The following is a 19,316-nucleotide window of genomic DNA, read 5'->3' as shown; positions in this document are numbered from 1 at the left end:
ATCAACAGCATTTTTCACAGAACTAGAACAAACAATCCTAAAATTTGTATGGAAACACAGAAGACCCCAAATAGCCAAAGCAATCGTGGAAAAGAAGAGTAAAGGTGGAGGCATCACAATTCTAGACTCCAAGTTATATTACAAAGCTGTAGTAATCAAAACAGCATGGTACTGGCACACACACACACACACACACACACACACACAAAGACACATAGATCAACAGAAGACCCAGAAATAAACCCACAATTATATGGTCAATTAATCTTCAACAAAGCAGGAAAGAATATGCAGTGGGAAAAAGACAGTCTCTCCAATAAATGGTGTTAGGAAGCTGGACAACCACATGCAAAAGAATGAAACGGGGCCACTTTCTTACACCATTCACAAAAATAAACTCAAAATGTATTAAAGACCTAAAACCGTAAAAATCTTACAAGAGAACACAGACAGTAACTTCTTTCACATCAGGCATAGCAATTCTTTTTTTTTTTTTTTTTTTTTTTTAAGATATGACTCCTGAGGCAAGGAAAACAAAACCAAAAATAAACTCTTGGGACTACATCAAAATAAAAAGCTTCCACACAGTAAAGGAAACTATCAACAAAACTAAAAGGCAACCTATACAATGGGAGAAAATATTTGCAAGTGGCATATCTGATAAAGGGTTAGTATCAAAAGTATATAAAGAACTTAGAAAAACTTCAAACCCAAAACCAAATACTCCAATTAAAAAATGGAGAGAAAACATGAACAGACATTTCTCCAAAAAAGACATACAGATGGCCAATAGACACATGAAAAGATGCTCATCATCACCTACCATCAGGGAAATGCAAATCAAAGCCGCATTGAGGTACCAACTTAAACCTGTCAGAATAGCTGAAATCAACAATACCAGAATCAACAGGTGTTGGCAAGGATGTAGAGAAAAAGGAACACTCATGCGCTTGTTGGTGGGAATGCAAACTGGTTCAGCCAATGTGGAAAACAGTATAGAGGTTCCTCAAAGTGTTAAAACTAGAAATACCCTATGATCCTGCCATCACGCTACTGCATACCCAAAGCATACAAAACACTAATTCAAAGGGATACATGCGCCCCAAACTTTATTGCAGCATTATTTACAATAGCCAAATTGTGGAAGCAGCCTAGTGCCCCTTGATTGATGAATGAATAAAGATGATGTCGTGTGTGTGTGTGTGTGTGTGTGTGTATGTATGTGTGTGTGTGTGTATATATATATATATATATGGCATATATATATGTGTATTGCATGTATACATATATATATTGCATGTATATGTGTGTGTGTATACAATGAGATATTATTCAGCCATAAAAAAGAATGAAATCTTGCCCTTTGCAATAACATGGATGGAGCCTAAGAGTATAATGCTAAGCAAAATAAGTCAGTCAGAAAAAGACAAATACCATATGATTCCACTCATATGTGGAATTTAAGAAACAAAACAAATGAGCAAAGGGAAAAAAGAGAGAGACAAACCAAGAAACAGACTCTTAATTATAGAGAACAAACTGATGGTTCCCACAGAGGAGGGGTGCTGGGTGAAACAGGTGATGGGGATTAAGGAGTGCACCTACCATGATGAGCACTTAATGATGTATGGAATTGCTGAATCACTATATTGTACACCTGAAACCACTATAATACCGTAAATTAATTAACTGGAATTAAAATAAAAACTTAAAAAAAAAAGAACAAGGAAAATCTGAGAAATAATTACAGACAAGAGGAGCCTAAGGAGACATGACAACTGAATGTACTGTGGTATTCTGGATGCGATCCTGGAAAAGAAAAGGGACAATGGGTAAAAACTAAGGAACTCTGAATAAAGCACGAACTTTAGTTAATAATGTTTCAGTATCAGCTCCTTAACTGGAACAAAATATCATACAAATATTAAGCCAATAATGTTTCTGGATGTTATATAATATTATAGATGTAATAAACTGGGTGTGAGATATATGGGAACTCTGTACTATCTTCACAATTTTTCTATATATCTGAAATAAAACCTTACTCAAGAAAATATATCTATAAAAATTAACATACCAAACAACATACCAAAATATATGCAATGAAGCTTAGAGGGAAATTTATTAAATTCCTATATTAAAAAAGGAGTATCTCAAATCAATAACTAACCTTCCACCATAAGCTATAATTTCTTTGGTTAACTCCCACTTGGGTATTTTAATTCTCTACCAAGTGAAATAATATACAATTGATTTCTAAATAATATCTGTAAGAAACTAGAAGAAAAAGAAGAAGAGCAAACTAAAACTAAAGCAAGCAGAAGGAAGGAATTAATATAGAGAGGAAATAAATGAAATGGAGAATAGAAAAATAGAAAATCAATAAAACTGAATGTTGGTTCTTTAGAAAGATCACTAAAGGGGCGCCTGGGTGGCTCAGTCAGTTAAGTGGCCGACTTCGGCTCAGGTCACGATCTCGCCGTCCGTGAGTTTGAGCCCCGCATCGGGCCCTGTGCTGACAGCTCAGAGCCTGGAGCCTGTTTCAGATTCTGTGTCTCCCTCTCTCTCTACCCCTCCCCTGTTCATGCTCTGTCTCTCTCTGTCTCAAAAATAAATAAACGTTAAAAAAAAAAATTTTTTAAAAAAGAAAGATCACTAAAATTGATAAACCTTTAGTCAGACCAACCAAGAAAAAAAGAAGACTGAAATTAGTAAAAGCAGAAACAAAATGAGGCGTTACGACAGATTTTACAGAACTAAAAAGAATTTTAAGAGAATACTATACACAACTGTTATCCAACAAATTGGATTAAGTTATGAAACAAATTCCTAGAAAGACACAAACTGACTGAAGAAGAAATAGGTTAACTGGAACAGACCTATAAGGAAAGAGATGGAATTCCTAATATAAAAACTTCCAAGAAAGAAAAATCCTGACCAATGACTTCAGTGGTGAATTCTAACAAACACTGAAATAAGAATTCATACCAAACCTCAAACTCTTCAGAAAAACAGAAGAAGGAATGCTTCCTAACTCAGGAAGTCAGTATTACACTGACTCCAAACCAAAGAGATCATAAGAAAATCAAAGAACACTATCTGCTACAAATAGAGATGAAAAAATCCTCAACAAAATACCAGCAAAGCAAATCCAGCAACACATAAAAATAATTGTATAAGACAACCAAGTGGGATAATCTATCCCAAGAATGCAAGGTTGATTTTAACATACCAATAAAGAACAAAAACCACATGATCTCAGTACATGCAGAAAAAGCACCTGACAGAATCAAATACTCTTTTAAGAAAAAAAACACTCCACAAAATTAGGAACAGAAGGGAACTTCCTCAATTTGACAAAAAGCATCTATGAAAATAACATCGTATTTAACAGAAAAAGACTGAAAGCTTTCCCTTTCCCTGTTAGGTCATGAATAAAACAAGGATGTGCACTCTCACCACTTTTATTCAACAATAAGCTAGAGGTCTAGCCAAGGCAAATATGCCAGAAAAACGAATAAAAAGCATCCAGCCTAGAACAGAAGAAGTAAAGTTTGCAAATGACATGATCTTGCGTGTATAAAATTCTAAGGAATCTAATAAAACACTGTTAGAACTAAAATAAGTCCAACATTGTGGGAGGATATAAGATCAATTTACAAAATTAAATTCTATTCCTATACACTACCAACAAACAATCTGAAAATGAAATTAAGAAAACAATTCTACTTAGGAATTGCATGAAACAGCATTAAATACCTAGGAATAAATTAAACAAAGTATAAGACTTATGCACTGAAAACTATAAAACTGGTGAATGAAACTGAAGAAAATCTAAATGAAAAGACACCCCATGTTCATGGATAGTAAGACTTGCTAGTGTTGGCCTAAAATATTTCCCAAATTGATCTATGCATTCAATGCAGTCCCTGTCAAAACCCTAGATGGTTTTGTTTGTTTGTTTTGCGGAAACTTAACAAGCTAACTTTAAAATTCATATGGAAATGTAAGGGTCACAGAACAGCCCAAAAAATCTTGAAGGAGAAGTACATAGTTGGGAGAGTCTTACTTTCTGACTTCAACTACAAAGGTATGGTAATCAAGACAGTGTGGTATGGACATAAGGAAATACAGATCAATGGAATAAAACTGAAACTCCAGAAATAAACTTGCACATTTATGACTGATTTTTGACAACAGTGACAAAACAATTCAACGAGGAAAGTGGAATTCAACAAATGGCAAGGGGAAAACTAGATATCCACAGCAAAAGAATGAATTTGGACCCCTACCTCACAAAAACGAGTTAAAAATGGATCATATACCTAAATGTAAGCCTTAAAATCACGTAACTCCTAAAAGAAAATACAGGAGTAAATCATATCACCCTGAGCTCTTCAATGATGTCTTAGATACAACACCAAAAGCACAAAAGATAAAACAAAAATATATATATAAATTGGGCTTTATGAAAATGAAAACCTATGTTGTAAATGATACCTTTAAGAAAGTGAAATGACAACAATAGGAGAAAACACTTGTGAATCATTACATGACAAGGGACTTGTAAGCCAGAACATATAAAGAACTCTTAGAATTCACTAATACAAAGACAATCCAATTTAAAAATGGGCAAAGAATCTGAATAGACATTTCTCCAAATGGCTTCCTCTCTCCCTCCCATAACCCATCACTGCCACTCTCTAGATAGAACCATTCTTGTAGACAACACTCAGTCAGGGGCTTGGCTGGGTAATGTCTCCAGAGCTAAAGACTTTGCCACCCTCCCTTCAGAAAGCTTACCTAAATAACGTAAGCAGTGAAACAGCAGAATAGGAGTTAAAGTTATAAAACGCCCGGGGTACGGGAAGACTACAGCAAATAGCTACTGAATGCTCCCCGTGTTTCAGGCAAAGTGTGAGGTACATCAATACCACTTTTATTTACTTCAGCAGTAGGTAGTTATTACTATACTTACTCTGACATTTAATAAATATTTATTAGGTACCTGGCTGTGTTCCAGATGCTGGTCATATTGTAGTGAACAAGAAAGACAAAAAGATTTTTTAAAAAATCTTAATCATAAAACTTACAAACAAAATAAGATAAATGAGTAAAACCTAAAGAATGTTAACTGGTGAGAAGTGCTATGAAGAAAAAGAAAGCAGGAAATGATGAGAAGGGAATGTGGGGGGCGAGGAAGCAGGTTATAGAACTACCCTTTGAGCAAAGACTTGAAGAAAGGCAGGGAGGCACCACGTGCACATCCTTCAAAGAGGATTCTAGGCCCAGATGGTGTCACGTGCCCAAGTCCCAAGCCAAGTACTGGTATGTGCAGGAAAGACCAAGAGGCCCAGATGGAAGAGTGGTAGCAGCTGAGCTGAGATGAGAGGTGGCCTAATCTTGCTACAGGTCATGTAAGGGCCTTCTCTTTGTCATCCTCAGAGAAAGATGGGGAAGCACCAGAGATTTTGAGCAAAGGAAAGTACACAGTGAGAAAAACAATGGCTCAGGACAGAGCCCTGGGCCCCTTTCAAAGGAACTGAGCCAATCACTGAGGAAGGCCATCAAAATTCATCCCCTCTCCAAAATCTAAACTAAACACCAGAGGTTCAATTAGCCAGTGTTGGGCCTTAAGTGAAAAAGTGACGGAGAGTCAGGGTTAGGCCAGCTACTTCCCGGCCACATCCATCTGAACAGAAGGCAGCCTGGAATTTAGTACTGGTAGACCCAAAGGGTGGAGCAGAGGCAAGAAGAGACAGCCCCAGAGAAAGGAACCTGCTGTTGATCTCATTATAGGGTGAGGACAGGCATGTATGGGACTCCTGAGCCTTCCAATAAATCTCCTGCCTTAGCCTCTTTGTGTGGGCTTCTCATCCTCATAATCAAAATCCTTGGCTTAGACAGGGAGCTATGGTTTGTTATCCAGGTACCACACAGGGGACTGAAAAGATTGTTCATGGCTCTAAGTATAACCCAGCTGCAATAAGTCCTGAGGGAAAGGATGGGCTGTATGGAGGGGCAGTTGGGCACCATAGCCTTCTACCCAACCCCAGCTTTCCACAGCTGTTGTTGAGAATATTACACAGTGCCCTTATGTGAAAACATTAGAGATCATCAAGGTGCAATATTAATTACCTCAACCTCTTTTTTAAAATGTGTCAGTATCAATAACACATATCATAGCTTTTAGAATATTCTGCAAAGCTAAAAAATATATTCAGTGATATTTAGTTATTGTTAATGAAGCTATGAAATATCTGCTTCGAGTTATAACTCCATTCTGGGTATTTGAAGGTCCTGGAAGCTCTCTTACCACAGGGAGGCTGCAGTTCTGTTCTTCGTGGGCAGCAGGACCAGAGAGAACTATTGTCCTTCCCCTACCACCCACCTCCTCCTGGGTGGCATGCCAAGATGCCAAGAGAATGCCCAGGAGAAAAGTAGAGATTAATGCATCTCTGTCAACTCTAGACTGAACCTGTTCTAAATGGCTACTTCTAATTCCAAGGGACACAAAGAAAGGAAGAATTATCATACAAGGGTCTTGCCCAGAGCATGCATCTATCTGCCTTCTGCCCACAGGTGTGCAGGCTGACTCTCAGTCACAAGAGAATCAGTCTGCAGTGCTGTGCCCACTATGTGGGACCCCAAAGCTGCTCATCTTTGAACTGTAGCTATCAAGACCCCAGTACAAGCTAATCTCCTGCTAAGCCACCAGTTTATCTATCCGGATGAGTGAAGATGTCAGTAGTTACAATTACCAATAAAAATGTACCACTCCTACAGTACTCTAAAGACATGAACTAACCAATTGTCCCCATGACCCTCTGGGGGAGAACACTTTAGATGTTCTCTCAACATCTGGGCTGAAACTGGGGAAGCGGCAGGGATTAAGATCTCAGTCCTGTGTCCTCCACAGGACACTAGCCTTCTCTTAACAATCGAGTCAGAGTCAGGCCATAATTTTCGTAGGAATTAAAGGTAAAATATGCCCACCACATTCCATCTCAGCAGCTTCAAGATAAATCTTTTTCATGGTATGAAGTTTAGTACTAATCTCATCCATGGTTTCATCTGGTTTTCCTACCCATCTTTTCTCTTCATCGCCATTTCCCTTTTCAACAATTTCAACCCTGTTTCCCTGCAGTTTGTTTTTTAAGAACTTGAAATCCTTTGGAGGAAGAAGGCTAAGCAATAAATATACTTCTCAGATATGACAGAAGAACGTAGAATCATTCTAAATCACCCAGCAATTACTTAATGAATGTCTGTTTTACCCAGTAGGTGGCAAGTTTAGTGAGAGAAAGAGTGAACAAACAAATGGATGAACAAATGAATGAATAAACAAACAGGTTTACTGTTGAATTAGCTGAAGGGCACAAAGCTCTTAGTGTGGCAGAGATACAAAAGGTCCTTGGGTGGCCTGCAAACTTTCTATTAGACAATAATCTCTTCTCAGAAACAACAGGGAATGGCATTCTGATCTTCCTCTGGTATGGCTCATTCACAGGCAGAGCTAACTTCTTATCTGAGTTGCACACAACATAAAGGTCAGTGAGAATGGGTTCCACTGTCAAATCTATTTCCCAAATGAGAGCTGACCTAAATAGCCCCTAAAGTTTTAAGAATCTAAGTAAGAATATAGATATTTATCTCTTATTTGAGTCTTAAAGTGCAGATTATCTCCAAGTTGTCTTTGAATATCTTACAGATGCATTATTATCACAAAAATCACAAAAGAGAAGACAGTAATATATAGCAGGCATTCATATAGGATGTATATGTTCTTCATCTCTAATTCATGTCATTAAAACCTTTGTAGGGAATCAACAACAGGAAATCTGGATGTTAGCAGGAAGTGAGTGGCTTTAGTTCTTATTTCTCTTTAGCCCAAGGTTTTACTTACCTGCATTTAACATTTTGACATTTACTGGCTCTGAAGGTGATTTTACCACTGACTTTAGGTGGGGACTGTGGAACAGACTTCACTCCCTCTATTGGGAGATCCATTCTCTACTCTCCCAGAAAAAAAAAAAAAAAGACAATCTTGAAGGCAAAGATGTGGTTTCCCTAGGGCACCTGGTGAGATCCCCTGCTTGCACCCCACCCCAGTGGACTACAGAATGGCTGTGTCATCGTGAAGGCACTCACCAGGGTGACAATGGCACATTCAGCCGTCAGCTGAGCAGCACTGAACAGTGTCCGAACAAACCGGTAAATCTGCTTCTGCTCTGGGTTGTGTTTGTCATAATCTGGTGGCACTTCGGATTTCTGGGGAAGGAAATGTTTTCAGATGACTGGCCACCCAATAAAAACAAAAGAGAAATAATTAAACAACATCAGAAGGTGGAGATTACCGAAAGAGGGTGAAGGTTTTCATCAAAAATATCTAAGAGCATCCTTCCATCTGGGTCCCTGGTAGGGAAAATAAAAGAAAATGGAGTTTACTTTCTATAAGAATGTCATTCAAAATAAAATAAAAAAATATTTTGACTTAGTATGTTTTAAGAAACTGATGTCAGTGTTAAATGTAGGAGATGCTATTGGCTACCCATGAGCAATAATTTTTCTTATGTACAATATTTAATCATTTTTGTTTGAGCAGTCTATGAAATAAAGGTTATGAACCACATTTAATTGAATTAACCTAAGGTAAAAAAATCTAGATTTTCATTTTCTGAGTTTTCAAATGAACCAAATCTAAGCAAGTGATAAACTTCTTTAAACATCTTCTTTCTGAGCAAAGGCTGATGGATATGCTTAAACCATTACTATGTTGTAGTTGATAGGAAAGAAGTTCAAGGGCAAAAATGAACATTCAGTGTGTCCTAGAAACTAATTTGAAGTTTTCACAACATGCAACTTTAAACACTTTGTTAATTAAGAGTTTCAAAATTTTACATTGAAAAACAAGAGGTGACATGTAGAAAAGCTTAATTCAGTAACCTATAAACCTATAAAAGAATGGCTCGTTGTTACCAGGGCCAGTAAATGCCATTTAAAGTGATGGCTTTCCCTGTAGGCACAGTGTTTTGAGCGGGGCTCTGTAGACACCAACCATACTTCACCAGCAACAGCTCTCCTTTCATCTGTTTTATGTCACTTGCCTTCGGCCTAAAAACTATTCTTTAAAAATCAAATTTGGAAACCATTGCTTTTAGTAACATCATATAATTCCCACAGTCTGTGCTTCCAATGCTGATTAGGCTTGTGAATATCAGAAGGGTACAGACCTGTCCCTAACATATACCCTTTGTAGCAAACACTATAATTTCTGCTCTACAAATTTACTGTCTGTATAAAAACAGAAAGAAAGAGCTTAACAGAACAACTCTGTTTTCATTACTATGTTTACACAACAGAAATTATTTTTAAAGCTTTGGGCATTCATACCTGTGCTCATTTTCACTAGCCTACAGGAAGACAGGCAACAAAGATTTAGATAAGCCTAAGTAAAAGAAAGGTTCAACTAGGCAGGACTTGCTAACAGGGTCTGAAAACATAAAGACAGCTCCTTCTGGGTGCACCCAGTTACACTTCTTTTATAACGACCCGGCGAGTAAGAATCAGCTGGTCCCTCATCTCACTAACAGCCTCTGCAAGATCTTCGAGGGGCTGTGTGACAAAGCCTGGCCCTGCATCCCATTTCCTTGGGCAGTTCACTCCTGTTCAATATTTCTGATGAATGAGAGACCCTAAAAAGCTATTCAGCATTCTAGAGAAATATTCACCAGAAGTAACTTTAAAAATGAAAATATAGGATCAAAAATATAAAATAAGGAATAAGAATTTAAGCTAAAATGACTCTGGGAAAAAAACTGACTCCTCTGAGAAAATGGATTTTCCTCTCACTTTCATTGAAAGCTATGTATCCCAGCTGAGCAGTACCCTCTCAATCAAGCTACTGGATCTATCACCAGTTCCAGAGGTTAGCCCAATATGATTTATCAGGAAAAAGTCTGCATAGTCATGCCGCCTCTTTCCAAAGGCCTTCAGGTTACAATCTGTGGGCTTATCATGCCTGTTCACAAACGCTCACTTTTTTTAGTTGGATTTTCTCCACTTCTACTCACTAACTTTTGTTCCATTTTATCACCATTACCCCAGTAGATTATACGATTTAAGGTCTCAGTATATTGCTTAGGTTCAATCCCCAATTCCCCAATTTATTAGCTTTGTACTCTTAAGCAAATTATTTCTCTGTGCCTTAGTTTCTTTACTAAGATAAATGGAGATAATATCAGTATAACCTCACGGAACTGTTTTATAAACTAAATGAGATAATGCATATAAATAGCAACCAGGGTAGCCAGAGTAAATGCTTAATAAAGATGGTTCTTATTACTTTCAGTTGTGGCTACAAATTAACTTTGAGATGCACAACAGTCTAAGAACTGAGAAATCACTGACAGAGAGATGCTAATGCAAAAGTGGTTTGAGAACACATTCAAGTTTCACTAGTGGTATTATAATGTTATGTAAGACTTAAATGTTTAAAAGTCTGAATTGTTATCTTAGAAACAGGCAGCAAGACCAAATCTGTACTTTCACTGATAAGTTATTCTGGGCAAGGTTCAAAGTTCCACTATGCTCCATTTTCTAAGTTCTTACATCCAAAATTCTCAAGCACCAGAAAGAACTTGGGAGTCACAATTACAGTACTGAGAAAGGTCACTGCAGAGAACACCTTTCCAAGTGTTTGCTTCCAGGTATTTGTGTTTTCCCATAACATTGTTCATTCATTAGATGCTCTGTCATGAAAGCTCCACTTCTCTGACTTACCACAACTCTCCAATGTCCCCTTTGTAAAGCAGACTGACGATGATGTGGCTCCCCTCACTGAGAGCCATGCTAACCATGACGTGGCTGTGCTTGTTCCCAGAATTGGTTCACACCAGTTGTACTTGTTATATTCATGTAACATATGAAAATGTTATATATCAATCAATGAAATATGACTGCAATGAGAGTGGCTTTGTTCTTCTGAAAATAAAGAAGGAATGCTTTGGAAACACCCAATAAAAAGTTATCACTAAAAATAAATTTGTTGTAGATTATGTGTGGTCATAACCTGAAAGAGTCTACACTCAAATTATTTTAGAAATGTCTTAAGTTTTGTCACTATTGACTAAAAAAAATATGGAAAGGATGAATTACAGGTGTGGCTTATAAAATAAAGTCACTTTGGTACTCTAACCAACGCCCCAGACTCAAAGCAAAAGTTTTGACGCTGCATAAAAATATGGCAACGAATGTACTTTTTACACATTTTATGTTGAGATAAGATGTTTAAAGTAAATTTTTAGAATGATTTTCCTATGATTTCCTGTTTCAACTGACTTTAAATTAACTAAATTGTCTCCAGATTCACTTTTATCAGAGAGAAGGATTCTACTACATTAAAATAGTTTATATCTAAATTTATACCATAATTTCTTCTACTGATTTAAAATTATAAGCATTTTTTTCTCATGTTGAAGTTGCACATAGTAAATTTTTAAAATAATTTTTATAAAAGAATGTTTAAACAAATTATACAGGAAATCAAGAGTGAAGAGGAAAGCTGAGCATTATCAAGATGTGTTCTGTTTTGCTGGCTTCAAACACAAACACCCATTTGGTCTCCTCTGATTGAGAAGCAGTTTGGCACTTACCTGGGAAGTTTTGATAAATTGTACTAACTCTAGAAATTCCAAGAAAACATGACTAGAGAATATAAAGGCTGAAGCAAGTAGACATAATAGGGAAAAAAAGAGAGAAAAACATAGTAGGAGATAACGTGTAATGTTTTTAGCACAAAATTAATCATCCACATACCTGTTTTTGATGTGGTAATATATTGCGAGAGCTACACTGTAAAATAAAATGCAGGGTTCAATGTTTCATAAGCGTATCCAAAATGTTATATATTATCTGTCTAATCATAAAATATTTAAATTTAAGTAAGAGTCAAACAATCCATCTCAAAAGTCCCAATTAAAGCAGAATGCTGATCAAGAAATCTCTTTAAAAAAAAAATCATTCTTCAAAGTAAATCAATCTTGTACTCATTTCCAGCAATTATTAAATCTTTTCCAGAAACACCAAAACCTCAAGAGGTATTTAGAAACAAATTCTCTTTCTACTTGAAATTTTTAGCTTTCTTCACTTGTAAAATATAGACACTATGTAAAAACAGGTAGTGCAAATCAAGCACCTTTAGAAATTTCCAACTTATTACCTCCCAGTTTAGAAAATTTTTGGTTTATTTATAACTACCAGAAAAAAGTGAGTATCACCCACAGTGGTTTGCTGTTCTTTTCTCTTACATCAGTAACCTCTTGGCAATCCACCTAACTTATTCATTCACTTGCTAAAATAGTAATATAAATCCTATTTGTAACACTACCTTAAAATTTTTATTTAACATTTTAAAAGATCTGAATTTAATGAAGACACTCCCTTCTCCTGAATATTTTTTTTTCAAATAATGCTTTTCTGATTAAAAACGCGTTATATTCATATTGTAGAACTTCTGGGAAATATAGGAAGTGTAAAACAAAAAGAAAAAGTAAACCCTTTGCCCAAAGAAGACTACTTGAGATATGCAGATATCTATTTCTCTCAATTATATGTGTAAATAGGTTTACATCCTACTTTTGTCCTCATTAATATTTTTCTTACCATTAAAGTACGCTTTAAAAACAGGACTTTAAATGGCTGATTATATTCCATTTATATAGTTACTGAATAATTTATTAACTATCCCCCTACTATTGAACATTTAAGTTGGTTCTAATATTTCGTAATTATAATTAACACCATACTGATATTTTCAGAGACAAGTATTTGTGCAACCTATGACTATATTATTTCCATAAGAAAACATTCTGTAATGGGAATTACTCAATCTAGAGTCGTTAATAATTGAAGGCTCTCCACATAAACTGACAAGTATTTTTGCAGAAAAAAAAAAATGTACCAGTGTATTTCCCCATCAGTGTCTGTTTTAACCTTATACTTGCTGACACTCACCTTGAATATTCTGAAAAAATGTTCTCCAACGTAAAGTGTACTTGTTTTCAATTTGGGTTTCTGTGATCACCTATGAAGTTGGTGGGGTTATTCATGTTAACTGGCCACTTTTTTTTTTAAATTTCCTTTTTTGTAAGCTGTCAAGATCATTCCACTACTTTTTGTTTTACTTTAAAATTTATTGAGGAGACCAAAATTTATTTTTTAAGCTTCTAAGAATATCACTAACTGACTGCATCAGATTGTGTTCTGGGTACTTGGAGCACAGAAACTGCCATCCAGGCACGACACGGAGGTAGAGGGGTCAGTCCTAAACACAGCTGACTCAGCGTTGGATTCCAAATAGCTCAGTGGCTTACCTATGACTTCCTATGACAATAGACAAGAAATCTCTAGTCTTCCAAATGTCTCTCCAGACCTATTCCTTCAAAATGATTTTTGAAAAACATTATTCAGATAAATGTTAAAAGTCCTCATGAGCAAATGGCAATATATTCTCTTTCTCCTAACATATTCAAGAGCATCTAAGCTAATGAAGGAATTGTAACTTGGGTGAAAGGACTTCAGAATCAAATAATAATAATAATAATAATAATAATAATAATAATAATAATAATAATAATACTGTTTTCAAGCATACATTAACAGCCTTGATATGAAAAGCAGCAGATGTTATTGACTCTATTTCACAAATGAGAAAAATTCAGGTTCAGATACTGGATACCAGGATTTCTGACTAGTATAATGGTTTTGTGCCCTTTAGTTCTAACACGTTGCCTCTAGGGAAAAGGATGAAATTATCATTTAATTCGTTTAACAGTCATACTGTGTGACTGCTTTCTAATCTAATGTCAGATTTAGATTGACGTTTCATATGATTGGGTTTGGTGCAGTGACTAGTTTAGTCACTTTGATTGCTTGAAAAAGATAATGGTTCTTGCCTCCTCTGTGTGGAGTGTGACATAGGAAAAATATCCCTGGACTAAGTCAGAATAAGATTAGTTTAAAACGTGGATCCTTCATTTATTACAGTTCATTCATCTCTCAGAGCCTACATTTCCTCATCTATAAAATTAGGACAATTCAACCTACGTCACAGAGATGTTATTATAACCAAATGAAATATACAAAAGGATTATTTCAAATACAAAAATCCAAAACAAAAGACATTATTATCATGGTTACTCCCCTATCAATAATTTCATCTCAAGCATCTCATAATTTGCTTCTGCAGACTGAGTTAAAATCTTCAGGGCCCCAAGGTCACTATCTTCCAAATCTCCTGAGCCGACTGCAAGACTGGACATTATCATGACCTTAGGCCTCCGTGAAAAATAGAGCCACACTGTAGGACAAATTCCACCTGAGGTTATATCCCCAAAATTAAGAAAACCAAGCTCAGAATTCACATACAGTACAGGTCCATAGGCCAGTTTAGTCAGTCATCTTGGACGAAGTGATTGCTGGGGGCAAAGGGCAGTCAGTGGAAAACTGCATCAGTCCCACGCTTTAGGCTTCAGAGACCTACTCAGTTCTGATACGTACTCAGAAAATGGTGAGGTCTCACCAAAGATGGGCTAGACCCAAACCAGAAGTACGTTTGGATCAAAGGGTTTGCTCAACTGCTTTTGCCACATAGCTTGGAATAAAGAAATACTATTTTCTTGACCAAGAAAGCAAAACAGATTTGTGACTGTTGGCCCTGTACTTGTAGGAGCCTAGAGCTAATACAGCAAAGCATGTGACAAGCCTAAAACCTTTGAAGACCAAGAGGTGGTGGGTTCTGCCAGCGCTGAGGAGCTCCCACCTGCTCCCCACCCTTTCCTTTAATGCCCCCGTAGGGGATTCTGGCTGGGGGGCGGGAGGGGAGACAGAGGTCAGCTGCAGAGGTGTGTGTGTCGGAGGGGGCGGGGGGGGGGGATGGCTAGCAAACTCTAAATTCAATACCACAGCTGTTGGCATTTAGGGGAAAGATGGGAAAATTCAAATTGTCAAAACAGAAATCGTGCCTATGAAAAGAATGAGCACAGAATGCTCCCACTTTTACACTTCAACTTTCCATTCAGAACAGCACTCACCCCTCCATGCACTCCTCAACTAGAATTTGTAAATACATGTGTTCATTTTGGCAGCCCACAACTTGAAGAAGGGGTTTCTCTTAAAACTTAGGTTAGAAATCGATGTTTAGAATTCAAAGGATTTTCTCAAAGAAACAAGGTCATACTTGGTTTTCAGCCCAAAGATACTCACTGTGTCCATAATGAAGCTCAACTGTATTAATGGTTTTGGTATTTTTAATGTCTGGGGGGAAGGGACCAAGAAGAGGCCTTGGATTTAGGTAAAGCAGAAAAAGCAGAAAAGGGAAAATAGGGGTTTCATTTTGATAGGTGCAGGATAAGTTTAAGGCACAATTTTAGAACAGGAGGGCATTCAGATTTAGCTTCTTCCTACCCTGCTTTTTTGACTCTTCTCTCCCTTCCGAGTATCCCTTTCTCCTTACACCTTCAAAGACCCTGGCTGGAACTCACCCAGGCCTGCTAACACCCTGAAATATTTTTTTACTTTTTACCTCCTTGATTATAACCCAGCCAAGAGTGAGATGGAGGCATTTATAGGGAAGATTCTGATCGACCTACTTCAGTTAGGGACCACCTTGCTCTGAGGTCCAAAATACAAACTTTGTTGTTGTTTTAAAAAAAAAAATTTTTTTTAATGTTTATTTATTTTTGAGACAGAGAGAGACAGAGCATGAACAGGGGAGGGTCAGAGAGAGAGGGAGACACAGAATCCGAAACAGGCTCCAGGCTCTGAGCTGTCAGCACAGAGCCCGACGCGGGGTTCGAACTCACGGACCATGAGATCATGACCTGAGCCAAAGTCGGACGCTTAACCGACTGAGCCACCCAGACACCCCCAAAATACAAACTTTGAAAAAAAAGGGGGGGCACTTTTTAAAATAAATGAACTACTGACTGAAGAACTTTCACATTTAGCTAGTGCAAAGGAAATGTCATTTGGATCAGGGAAGTCATAGTATTCACACTGAATGTTTTGTTTCAACAGTCCACTATTTAACTGGGCCAGCTTTTCAGCTCTTTTTCCTCCATTTATTAGTCTATAATTTAGAAGTTTCAAGGAACTTTGGTGGGTGGACAGGAGAGGAACTGTTTACTTACATCAGGAGCTCTCAACCTTGGCTACCTACTACAATCTCCTAGGGAGGGTATTAAAAATCCAGATACCAGAACTGTATGGCGAGACATTAAACTGCTGATATCAACATGTTTTTCAGCTCCCAGGTGACTCCAGGATGTAACCAGGGGTTGGAACCACTGATTTGCACAGCAGCACATTTGTAACTTGGGTGACACTGACATATCAAAGTGCTACCCAGTTTTCCCACTAGGCTCCTAACTGTCTATGTCACAAGCAGTGGCAATTTTAAGTTACCCAAGGGTAAAGTGTTGAGCAACTGAGTCGGATCCATTTGTAAATTCCAAGAGCTCTTGTTGGCCCTGAAAGTAAAGGTGCCCTCTGCTCCACTTGGCCTCCCTTCCTGTCGAAGAGGATCCCAGGATTAAAGAGAAGTTAGCAGCTTCTGTTCTGGGCTCTCTGGAACTTGTGCAGATGCCAAGAGCCACATGGTACATAGATCTTCAGGGCTTTCCACTCCTCTCCACAACCACGAGTGATTTACTCCAGAAAATACTTCCAAGAGATACTGTACTTCCTATGTCCTGGCAGTAAGCCGTGGCACAAAGGCAGGAAGTGGCTTAGTGAAGGCCACACACTGTGGAGCTCTGACACGCATACCTCTTCCCAGCTGCAATCATGGACTGTGAGTTTATGCCCACTTGTCATTTATCAGGCTCTTAAAAGCCAAAGTAATAAGGGAAGAAGCTACATTTCTACTTAGATCTTAGAAAACATGCAACCTTTCAGGAGAGAAGGCAGCTTGCCTTGAAGTGGTTCTATCTTCCACCTCTCCCTCCCAGCTGGAGTGGATGCTGTCCACAGAAGACTGCTACAGTCAACACTACCTGACTGAGGCTGTGATTTATTGTCACATATTGATCACACTCAGAGTAGGGCTTCTAAGTCTGAAAATGTAAGCCACTGAAATAATACTTCTTATTTAGGAATTAAAACACATCATACACTAAACTGGACTGTTGTTAAATGTGTAATTTCTGAAGCACATATAGAAATAAAATATCCCAGGTTTTTGGCAGTTGAACTGATGACCACAGACCTCAGCACATCCGGTTTTCTGTGATCTCTGTCAAAGGTCTTGATTATCACAATGCTAATGGAAACATAAAAGAAAAAACAGTGTTCCTTTCCTCTTATCTTCCATTTTAAAATTAGGAAACTGAACCCCAAAAGGGAAAGGATTTTATCCAAAGACTCCCCTTCCTCCCTTAAACCCCACTTTAAAACAAGGCTACAAAGAGAAGGGTTTTACTAAACCCTCCCTGTTGGTGAGAGACTCAATATCAGAACTCAGATCTCTCGACTCTGGGCAAATACACTTTCACTATCAGGCCTGCTTTCTACTGTAGCCTCAAGTCTTAAAGGGGACCACAGAAGCCCCGCTTTATTTCAAAGGTAAAATATTAGCAGAGTTACTCCAGGATGGCTTTAATAAAAAGTGGGAAGGTAGGAGGTATACACAGAAATCAAATACATGCTTTCACCTATATTTGAAATAATTTTTAAATTTGCTCTTTTATGTAAATGGTAATGTGCACAAATATTTTGAACACCCCACATTTTAACTACCAAAGTTACTTTTTAAACAGATTTCCTCAATAGTCAATGGCTTTCTCCAGCCCAATCTTACCACTCTCAGACCCCACAACCAACCAGTTAGCTATCAGGTTAAGTAGAAAAAGCATTCAGTTAAGCAAAACTGTGTATACCCACCATTTAATTGTATACTTGAGGTTTGGTTGACTGACTGTGCTATCATCTAGGAAAATAGTGGAGCAGGAGCTGTATTTCCTCGCTATTTGTCCTGGAGGATGCTAGAAAACAATGGCAACAAAGAAGGAAAATTAAATGGAGCTCAAAATTCTTCCAAGAAACATCATCACCTTAAACTTGATAGCAGACCACAGAAAAAAAAGTCTTAGCAATAAACATTAATACTACCAGCAAGAACAGTACAAAAATACTTTCTTCCTACAATGAAACTCCTTGTTCTTCCACATGTACAAGTCACCAAAAGCACTGTTAGCCGCCTTCAGTGGGAGTACAGTATTCTCTTGCAATCAAGCATCAAAGAGTGTGTTAGAGAGTCCATAAACATCACCTGCCCTGGGGCCTGTGTAAAAAAAGAAACACACTAATCTTTACATCAGTGAAAGCCTCTAATTAAGGCAACATCCCGGTTTTATGCATCAAGATCAAGGCAAGAGACAATTGTACCCATTTTCTCTATTCTTGAGGTACAGCTGATTTGGAGGCCATGGAAAATGCAACCAATGTAAATTTAGATCTTCTGGTTAATCTGCTTGAATATCAGGAAATGAAGTTATAAAGAATAAAGTATTCTTTTTTTAGGGGCAAAAGATATTTTAAAGGGGACGGTTTCTGATACTTTGGAATATACAACCAATTGATGACCTTCAGGTGGTTCCTATTCAGTCTTATGACTGATTCTTTCACAAATGTATAAAATATGAGCTCTTTGAAGAACTTCAGAATGAGAACTACTTATGAAAGGTATTAGTAAAGAAAACAGATTTTTATCATATACTGATGACATCTAATTGAATACTAGGTAGATTTTTGGCAATATGATTAGTAGACATTACTCCAGATAATTCTTGTTCAAAAGCAAGTAAGGGGAACAAAAAATCAAATCACCCAAACAAGTTCCCATTTGCCTGGTGCTATGTTGACAGTCCAAGTGGCATTTCCAGCAACCAATACAAATAATCCCTCAGGGATAATAAAATTGTCTGCCTCAACTGCCAAATTGCAACAAAGTCCTCAGTGACCACACTTTACAAGGAAGGGTTAAAGGTAATCAGAAACCAAATGCTCTATTCCACACTTTAAAATTTACTTCTTTTAATAAGGTTTTCTTTGCAACAAAATTATGAAAATATGCAATAGCCTAAGAAATACAAAAACGATGATATAAATAGAATCTCCCCTCTAAACTATAAATGGTAACAGTCACTATTTGAAGTATCCAGTTCCCTCAATCACAGCTAGAGGGCACCGCACTACTGAAACATTATAAGCCTCCTTAGCACTGGTTTTATATAAATAGCATGTGGGTCAGAAGGAAA

The 19,316-nt window shown here is 37.4% G+C and overlaps 1 protein-coding gene across 4 annotated transcripts in view; it reads right to left on the bottom strand.

The window, feature by feature from the left end:
- Positions 1 to 19,316, bottom strand: part of CCNY (cyclin Y) — a 314,187-nt gene that overhangs the window by 24,791 nt on the left and 270,080 nt on the right. For all 4 annotated transcript variants that reach the window (XM_042945369.1, XM_042945368.1, XM_042945370.1 and 1 more), the window contains 4 exons: positions 17,941 to 18,041; positions 11,818 to 11,853; positions 8,358 to 8,415; positions 8,152 to 8,271 (listed from right to left, as the gene is read on the bottom strand). In XM_042945369.1, coding sequence (XP_042801303.1) covers positions 8,152 to 8,271; positions 8,358 to 8,415; positions 11,818 to 11,853; positions 17,941 to 18,041 — 315 coding nt within the window. The remainder of the gene's footprint in view (positions 1 to 8,151; positions 8,272 to 8,357; positions 8,416 to 11,817; positions 11,854 to 17,940; positions 18,042 to 19,316) is intronic.

Source organism: Panthera leo, chromosome B4 (assembly GCF_018350215.1).
Source record: "Panthera leo isolate Ple1 chromosome B4, P.leo_Ple1_pat1.1, whole genome shotgun sequence".
Lineage (NCBI taxonomy): Eukaryota > Metazoa > Chordata > Mammalia > Carnivora > Felidae > Panthera > Panthera leo.
The sequence above is the reverse complement of the archived record's forward strand: the minus strand, read 5'-3'. Positions and strand labels throughout refer to the sequence as shown.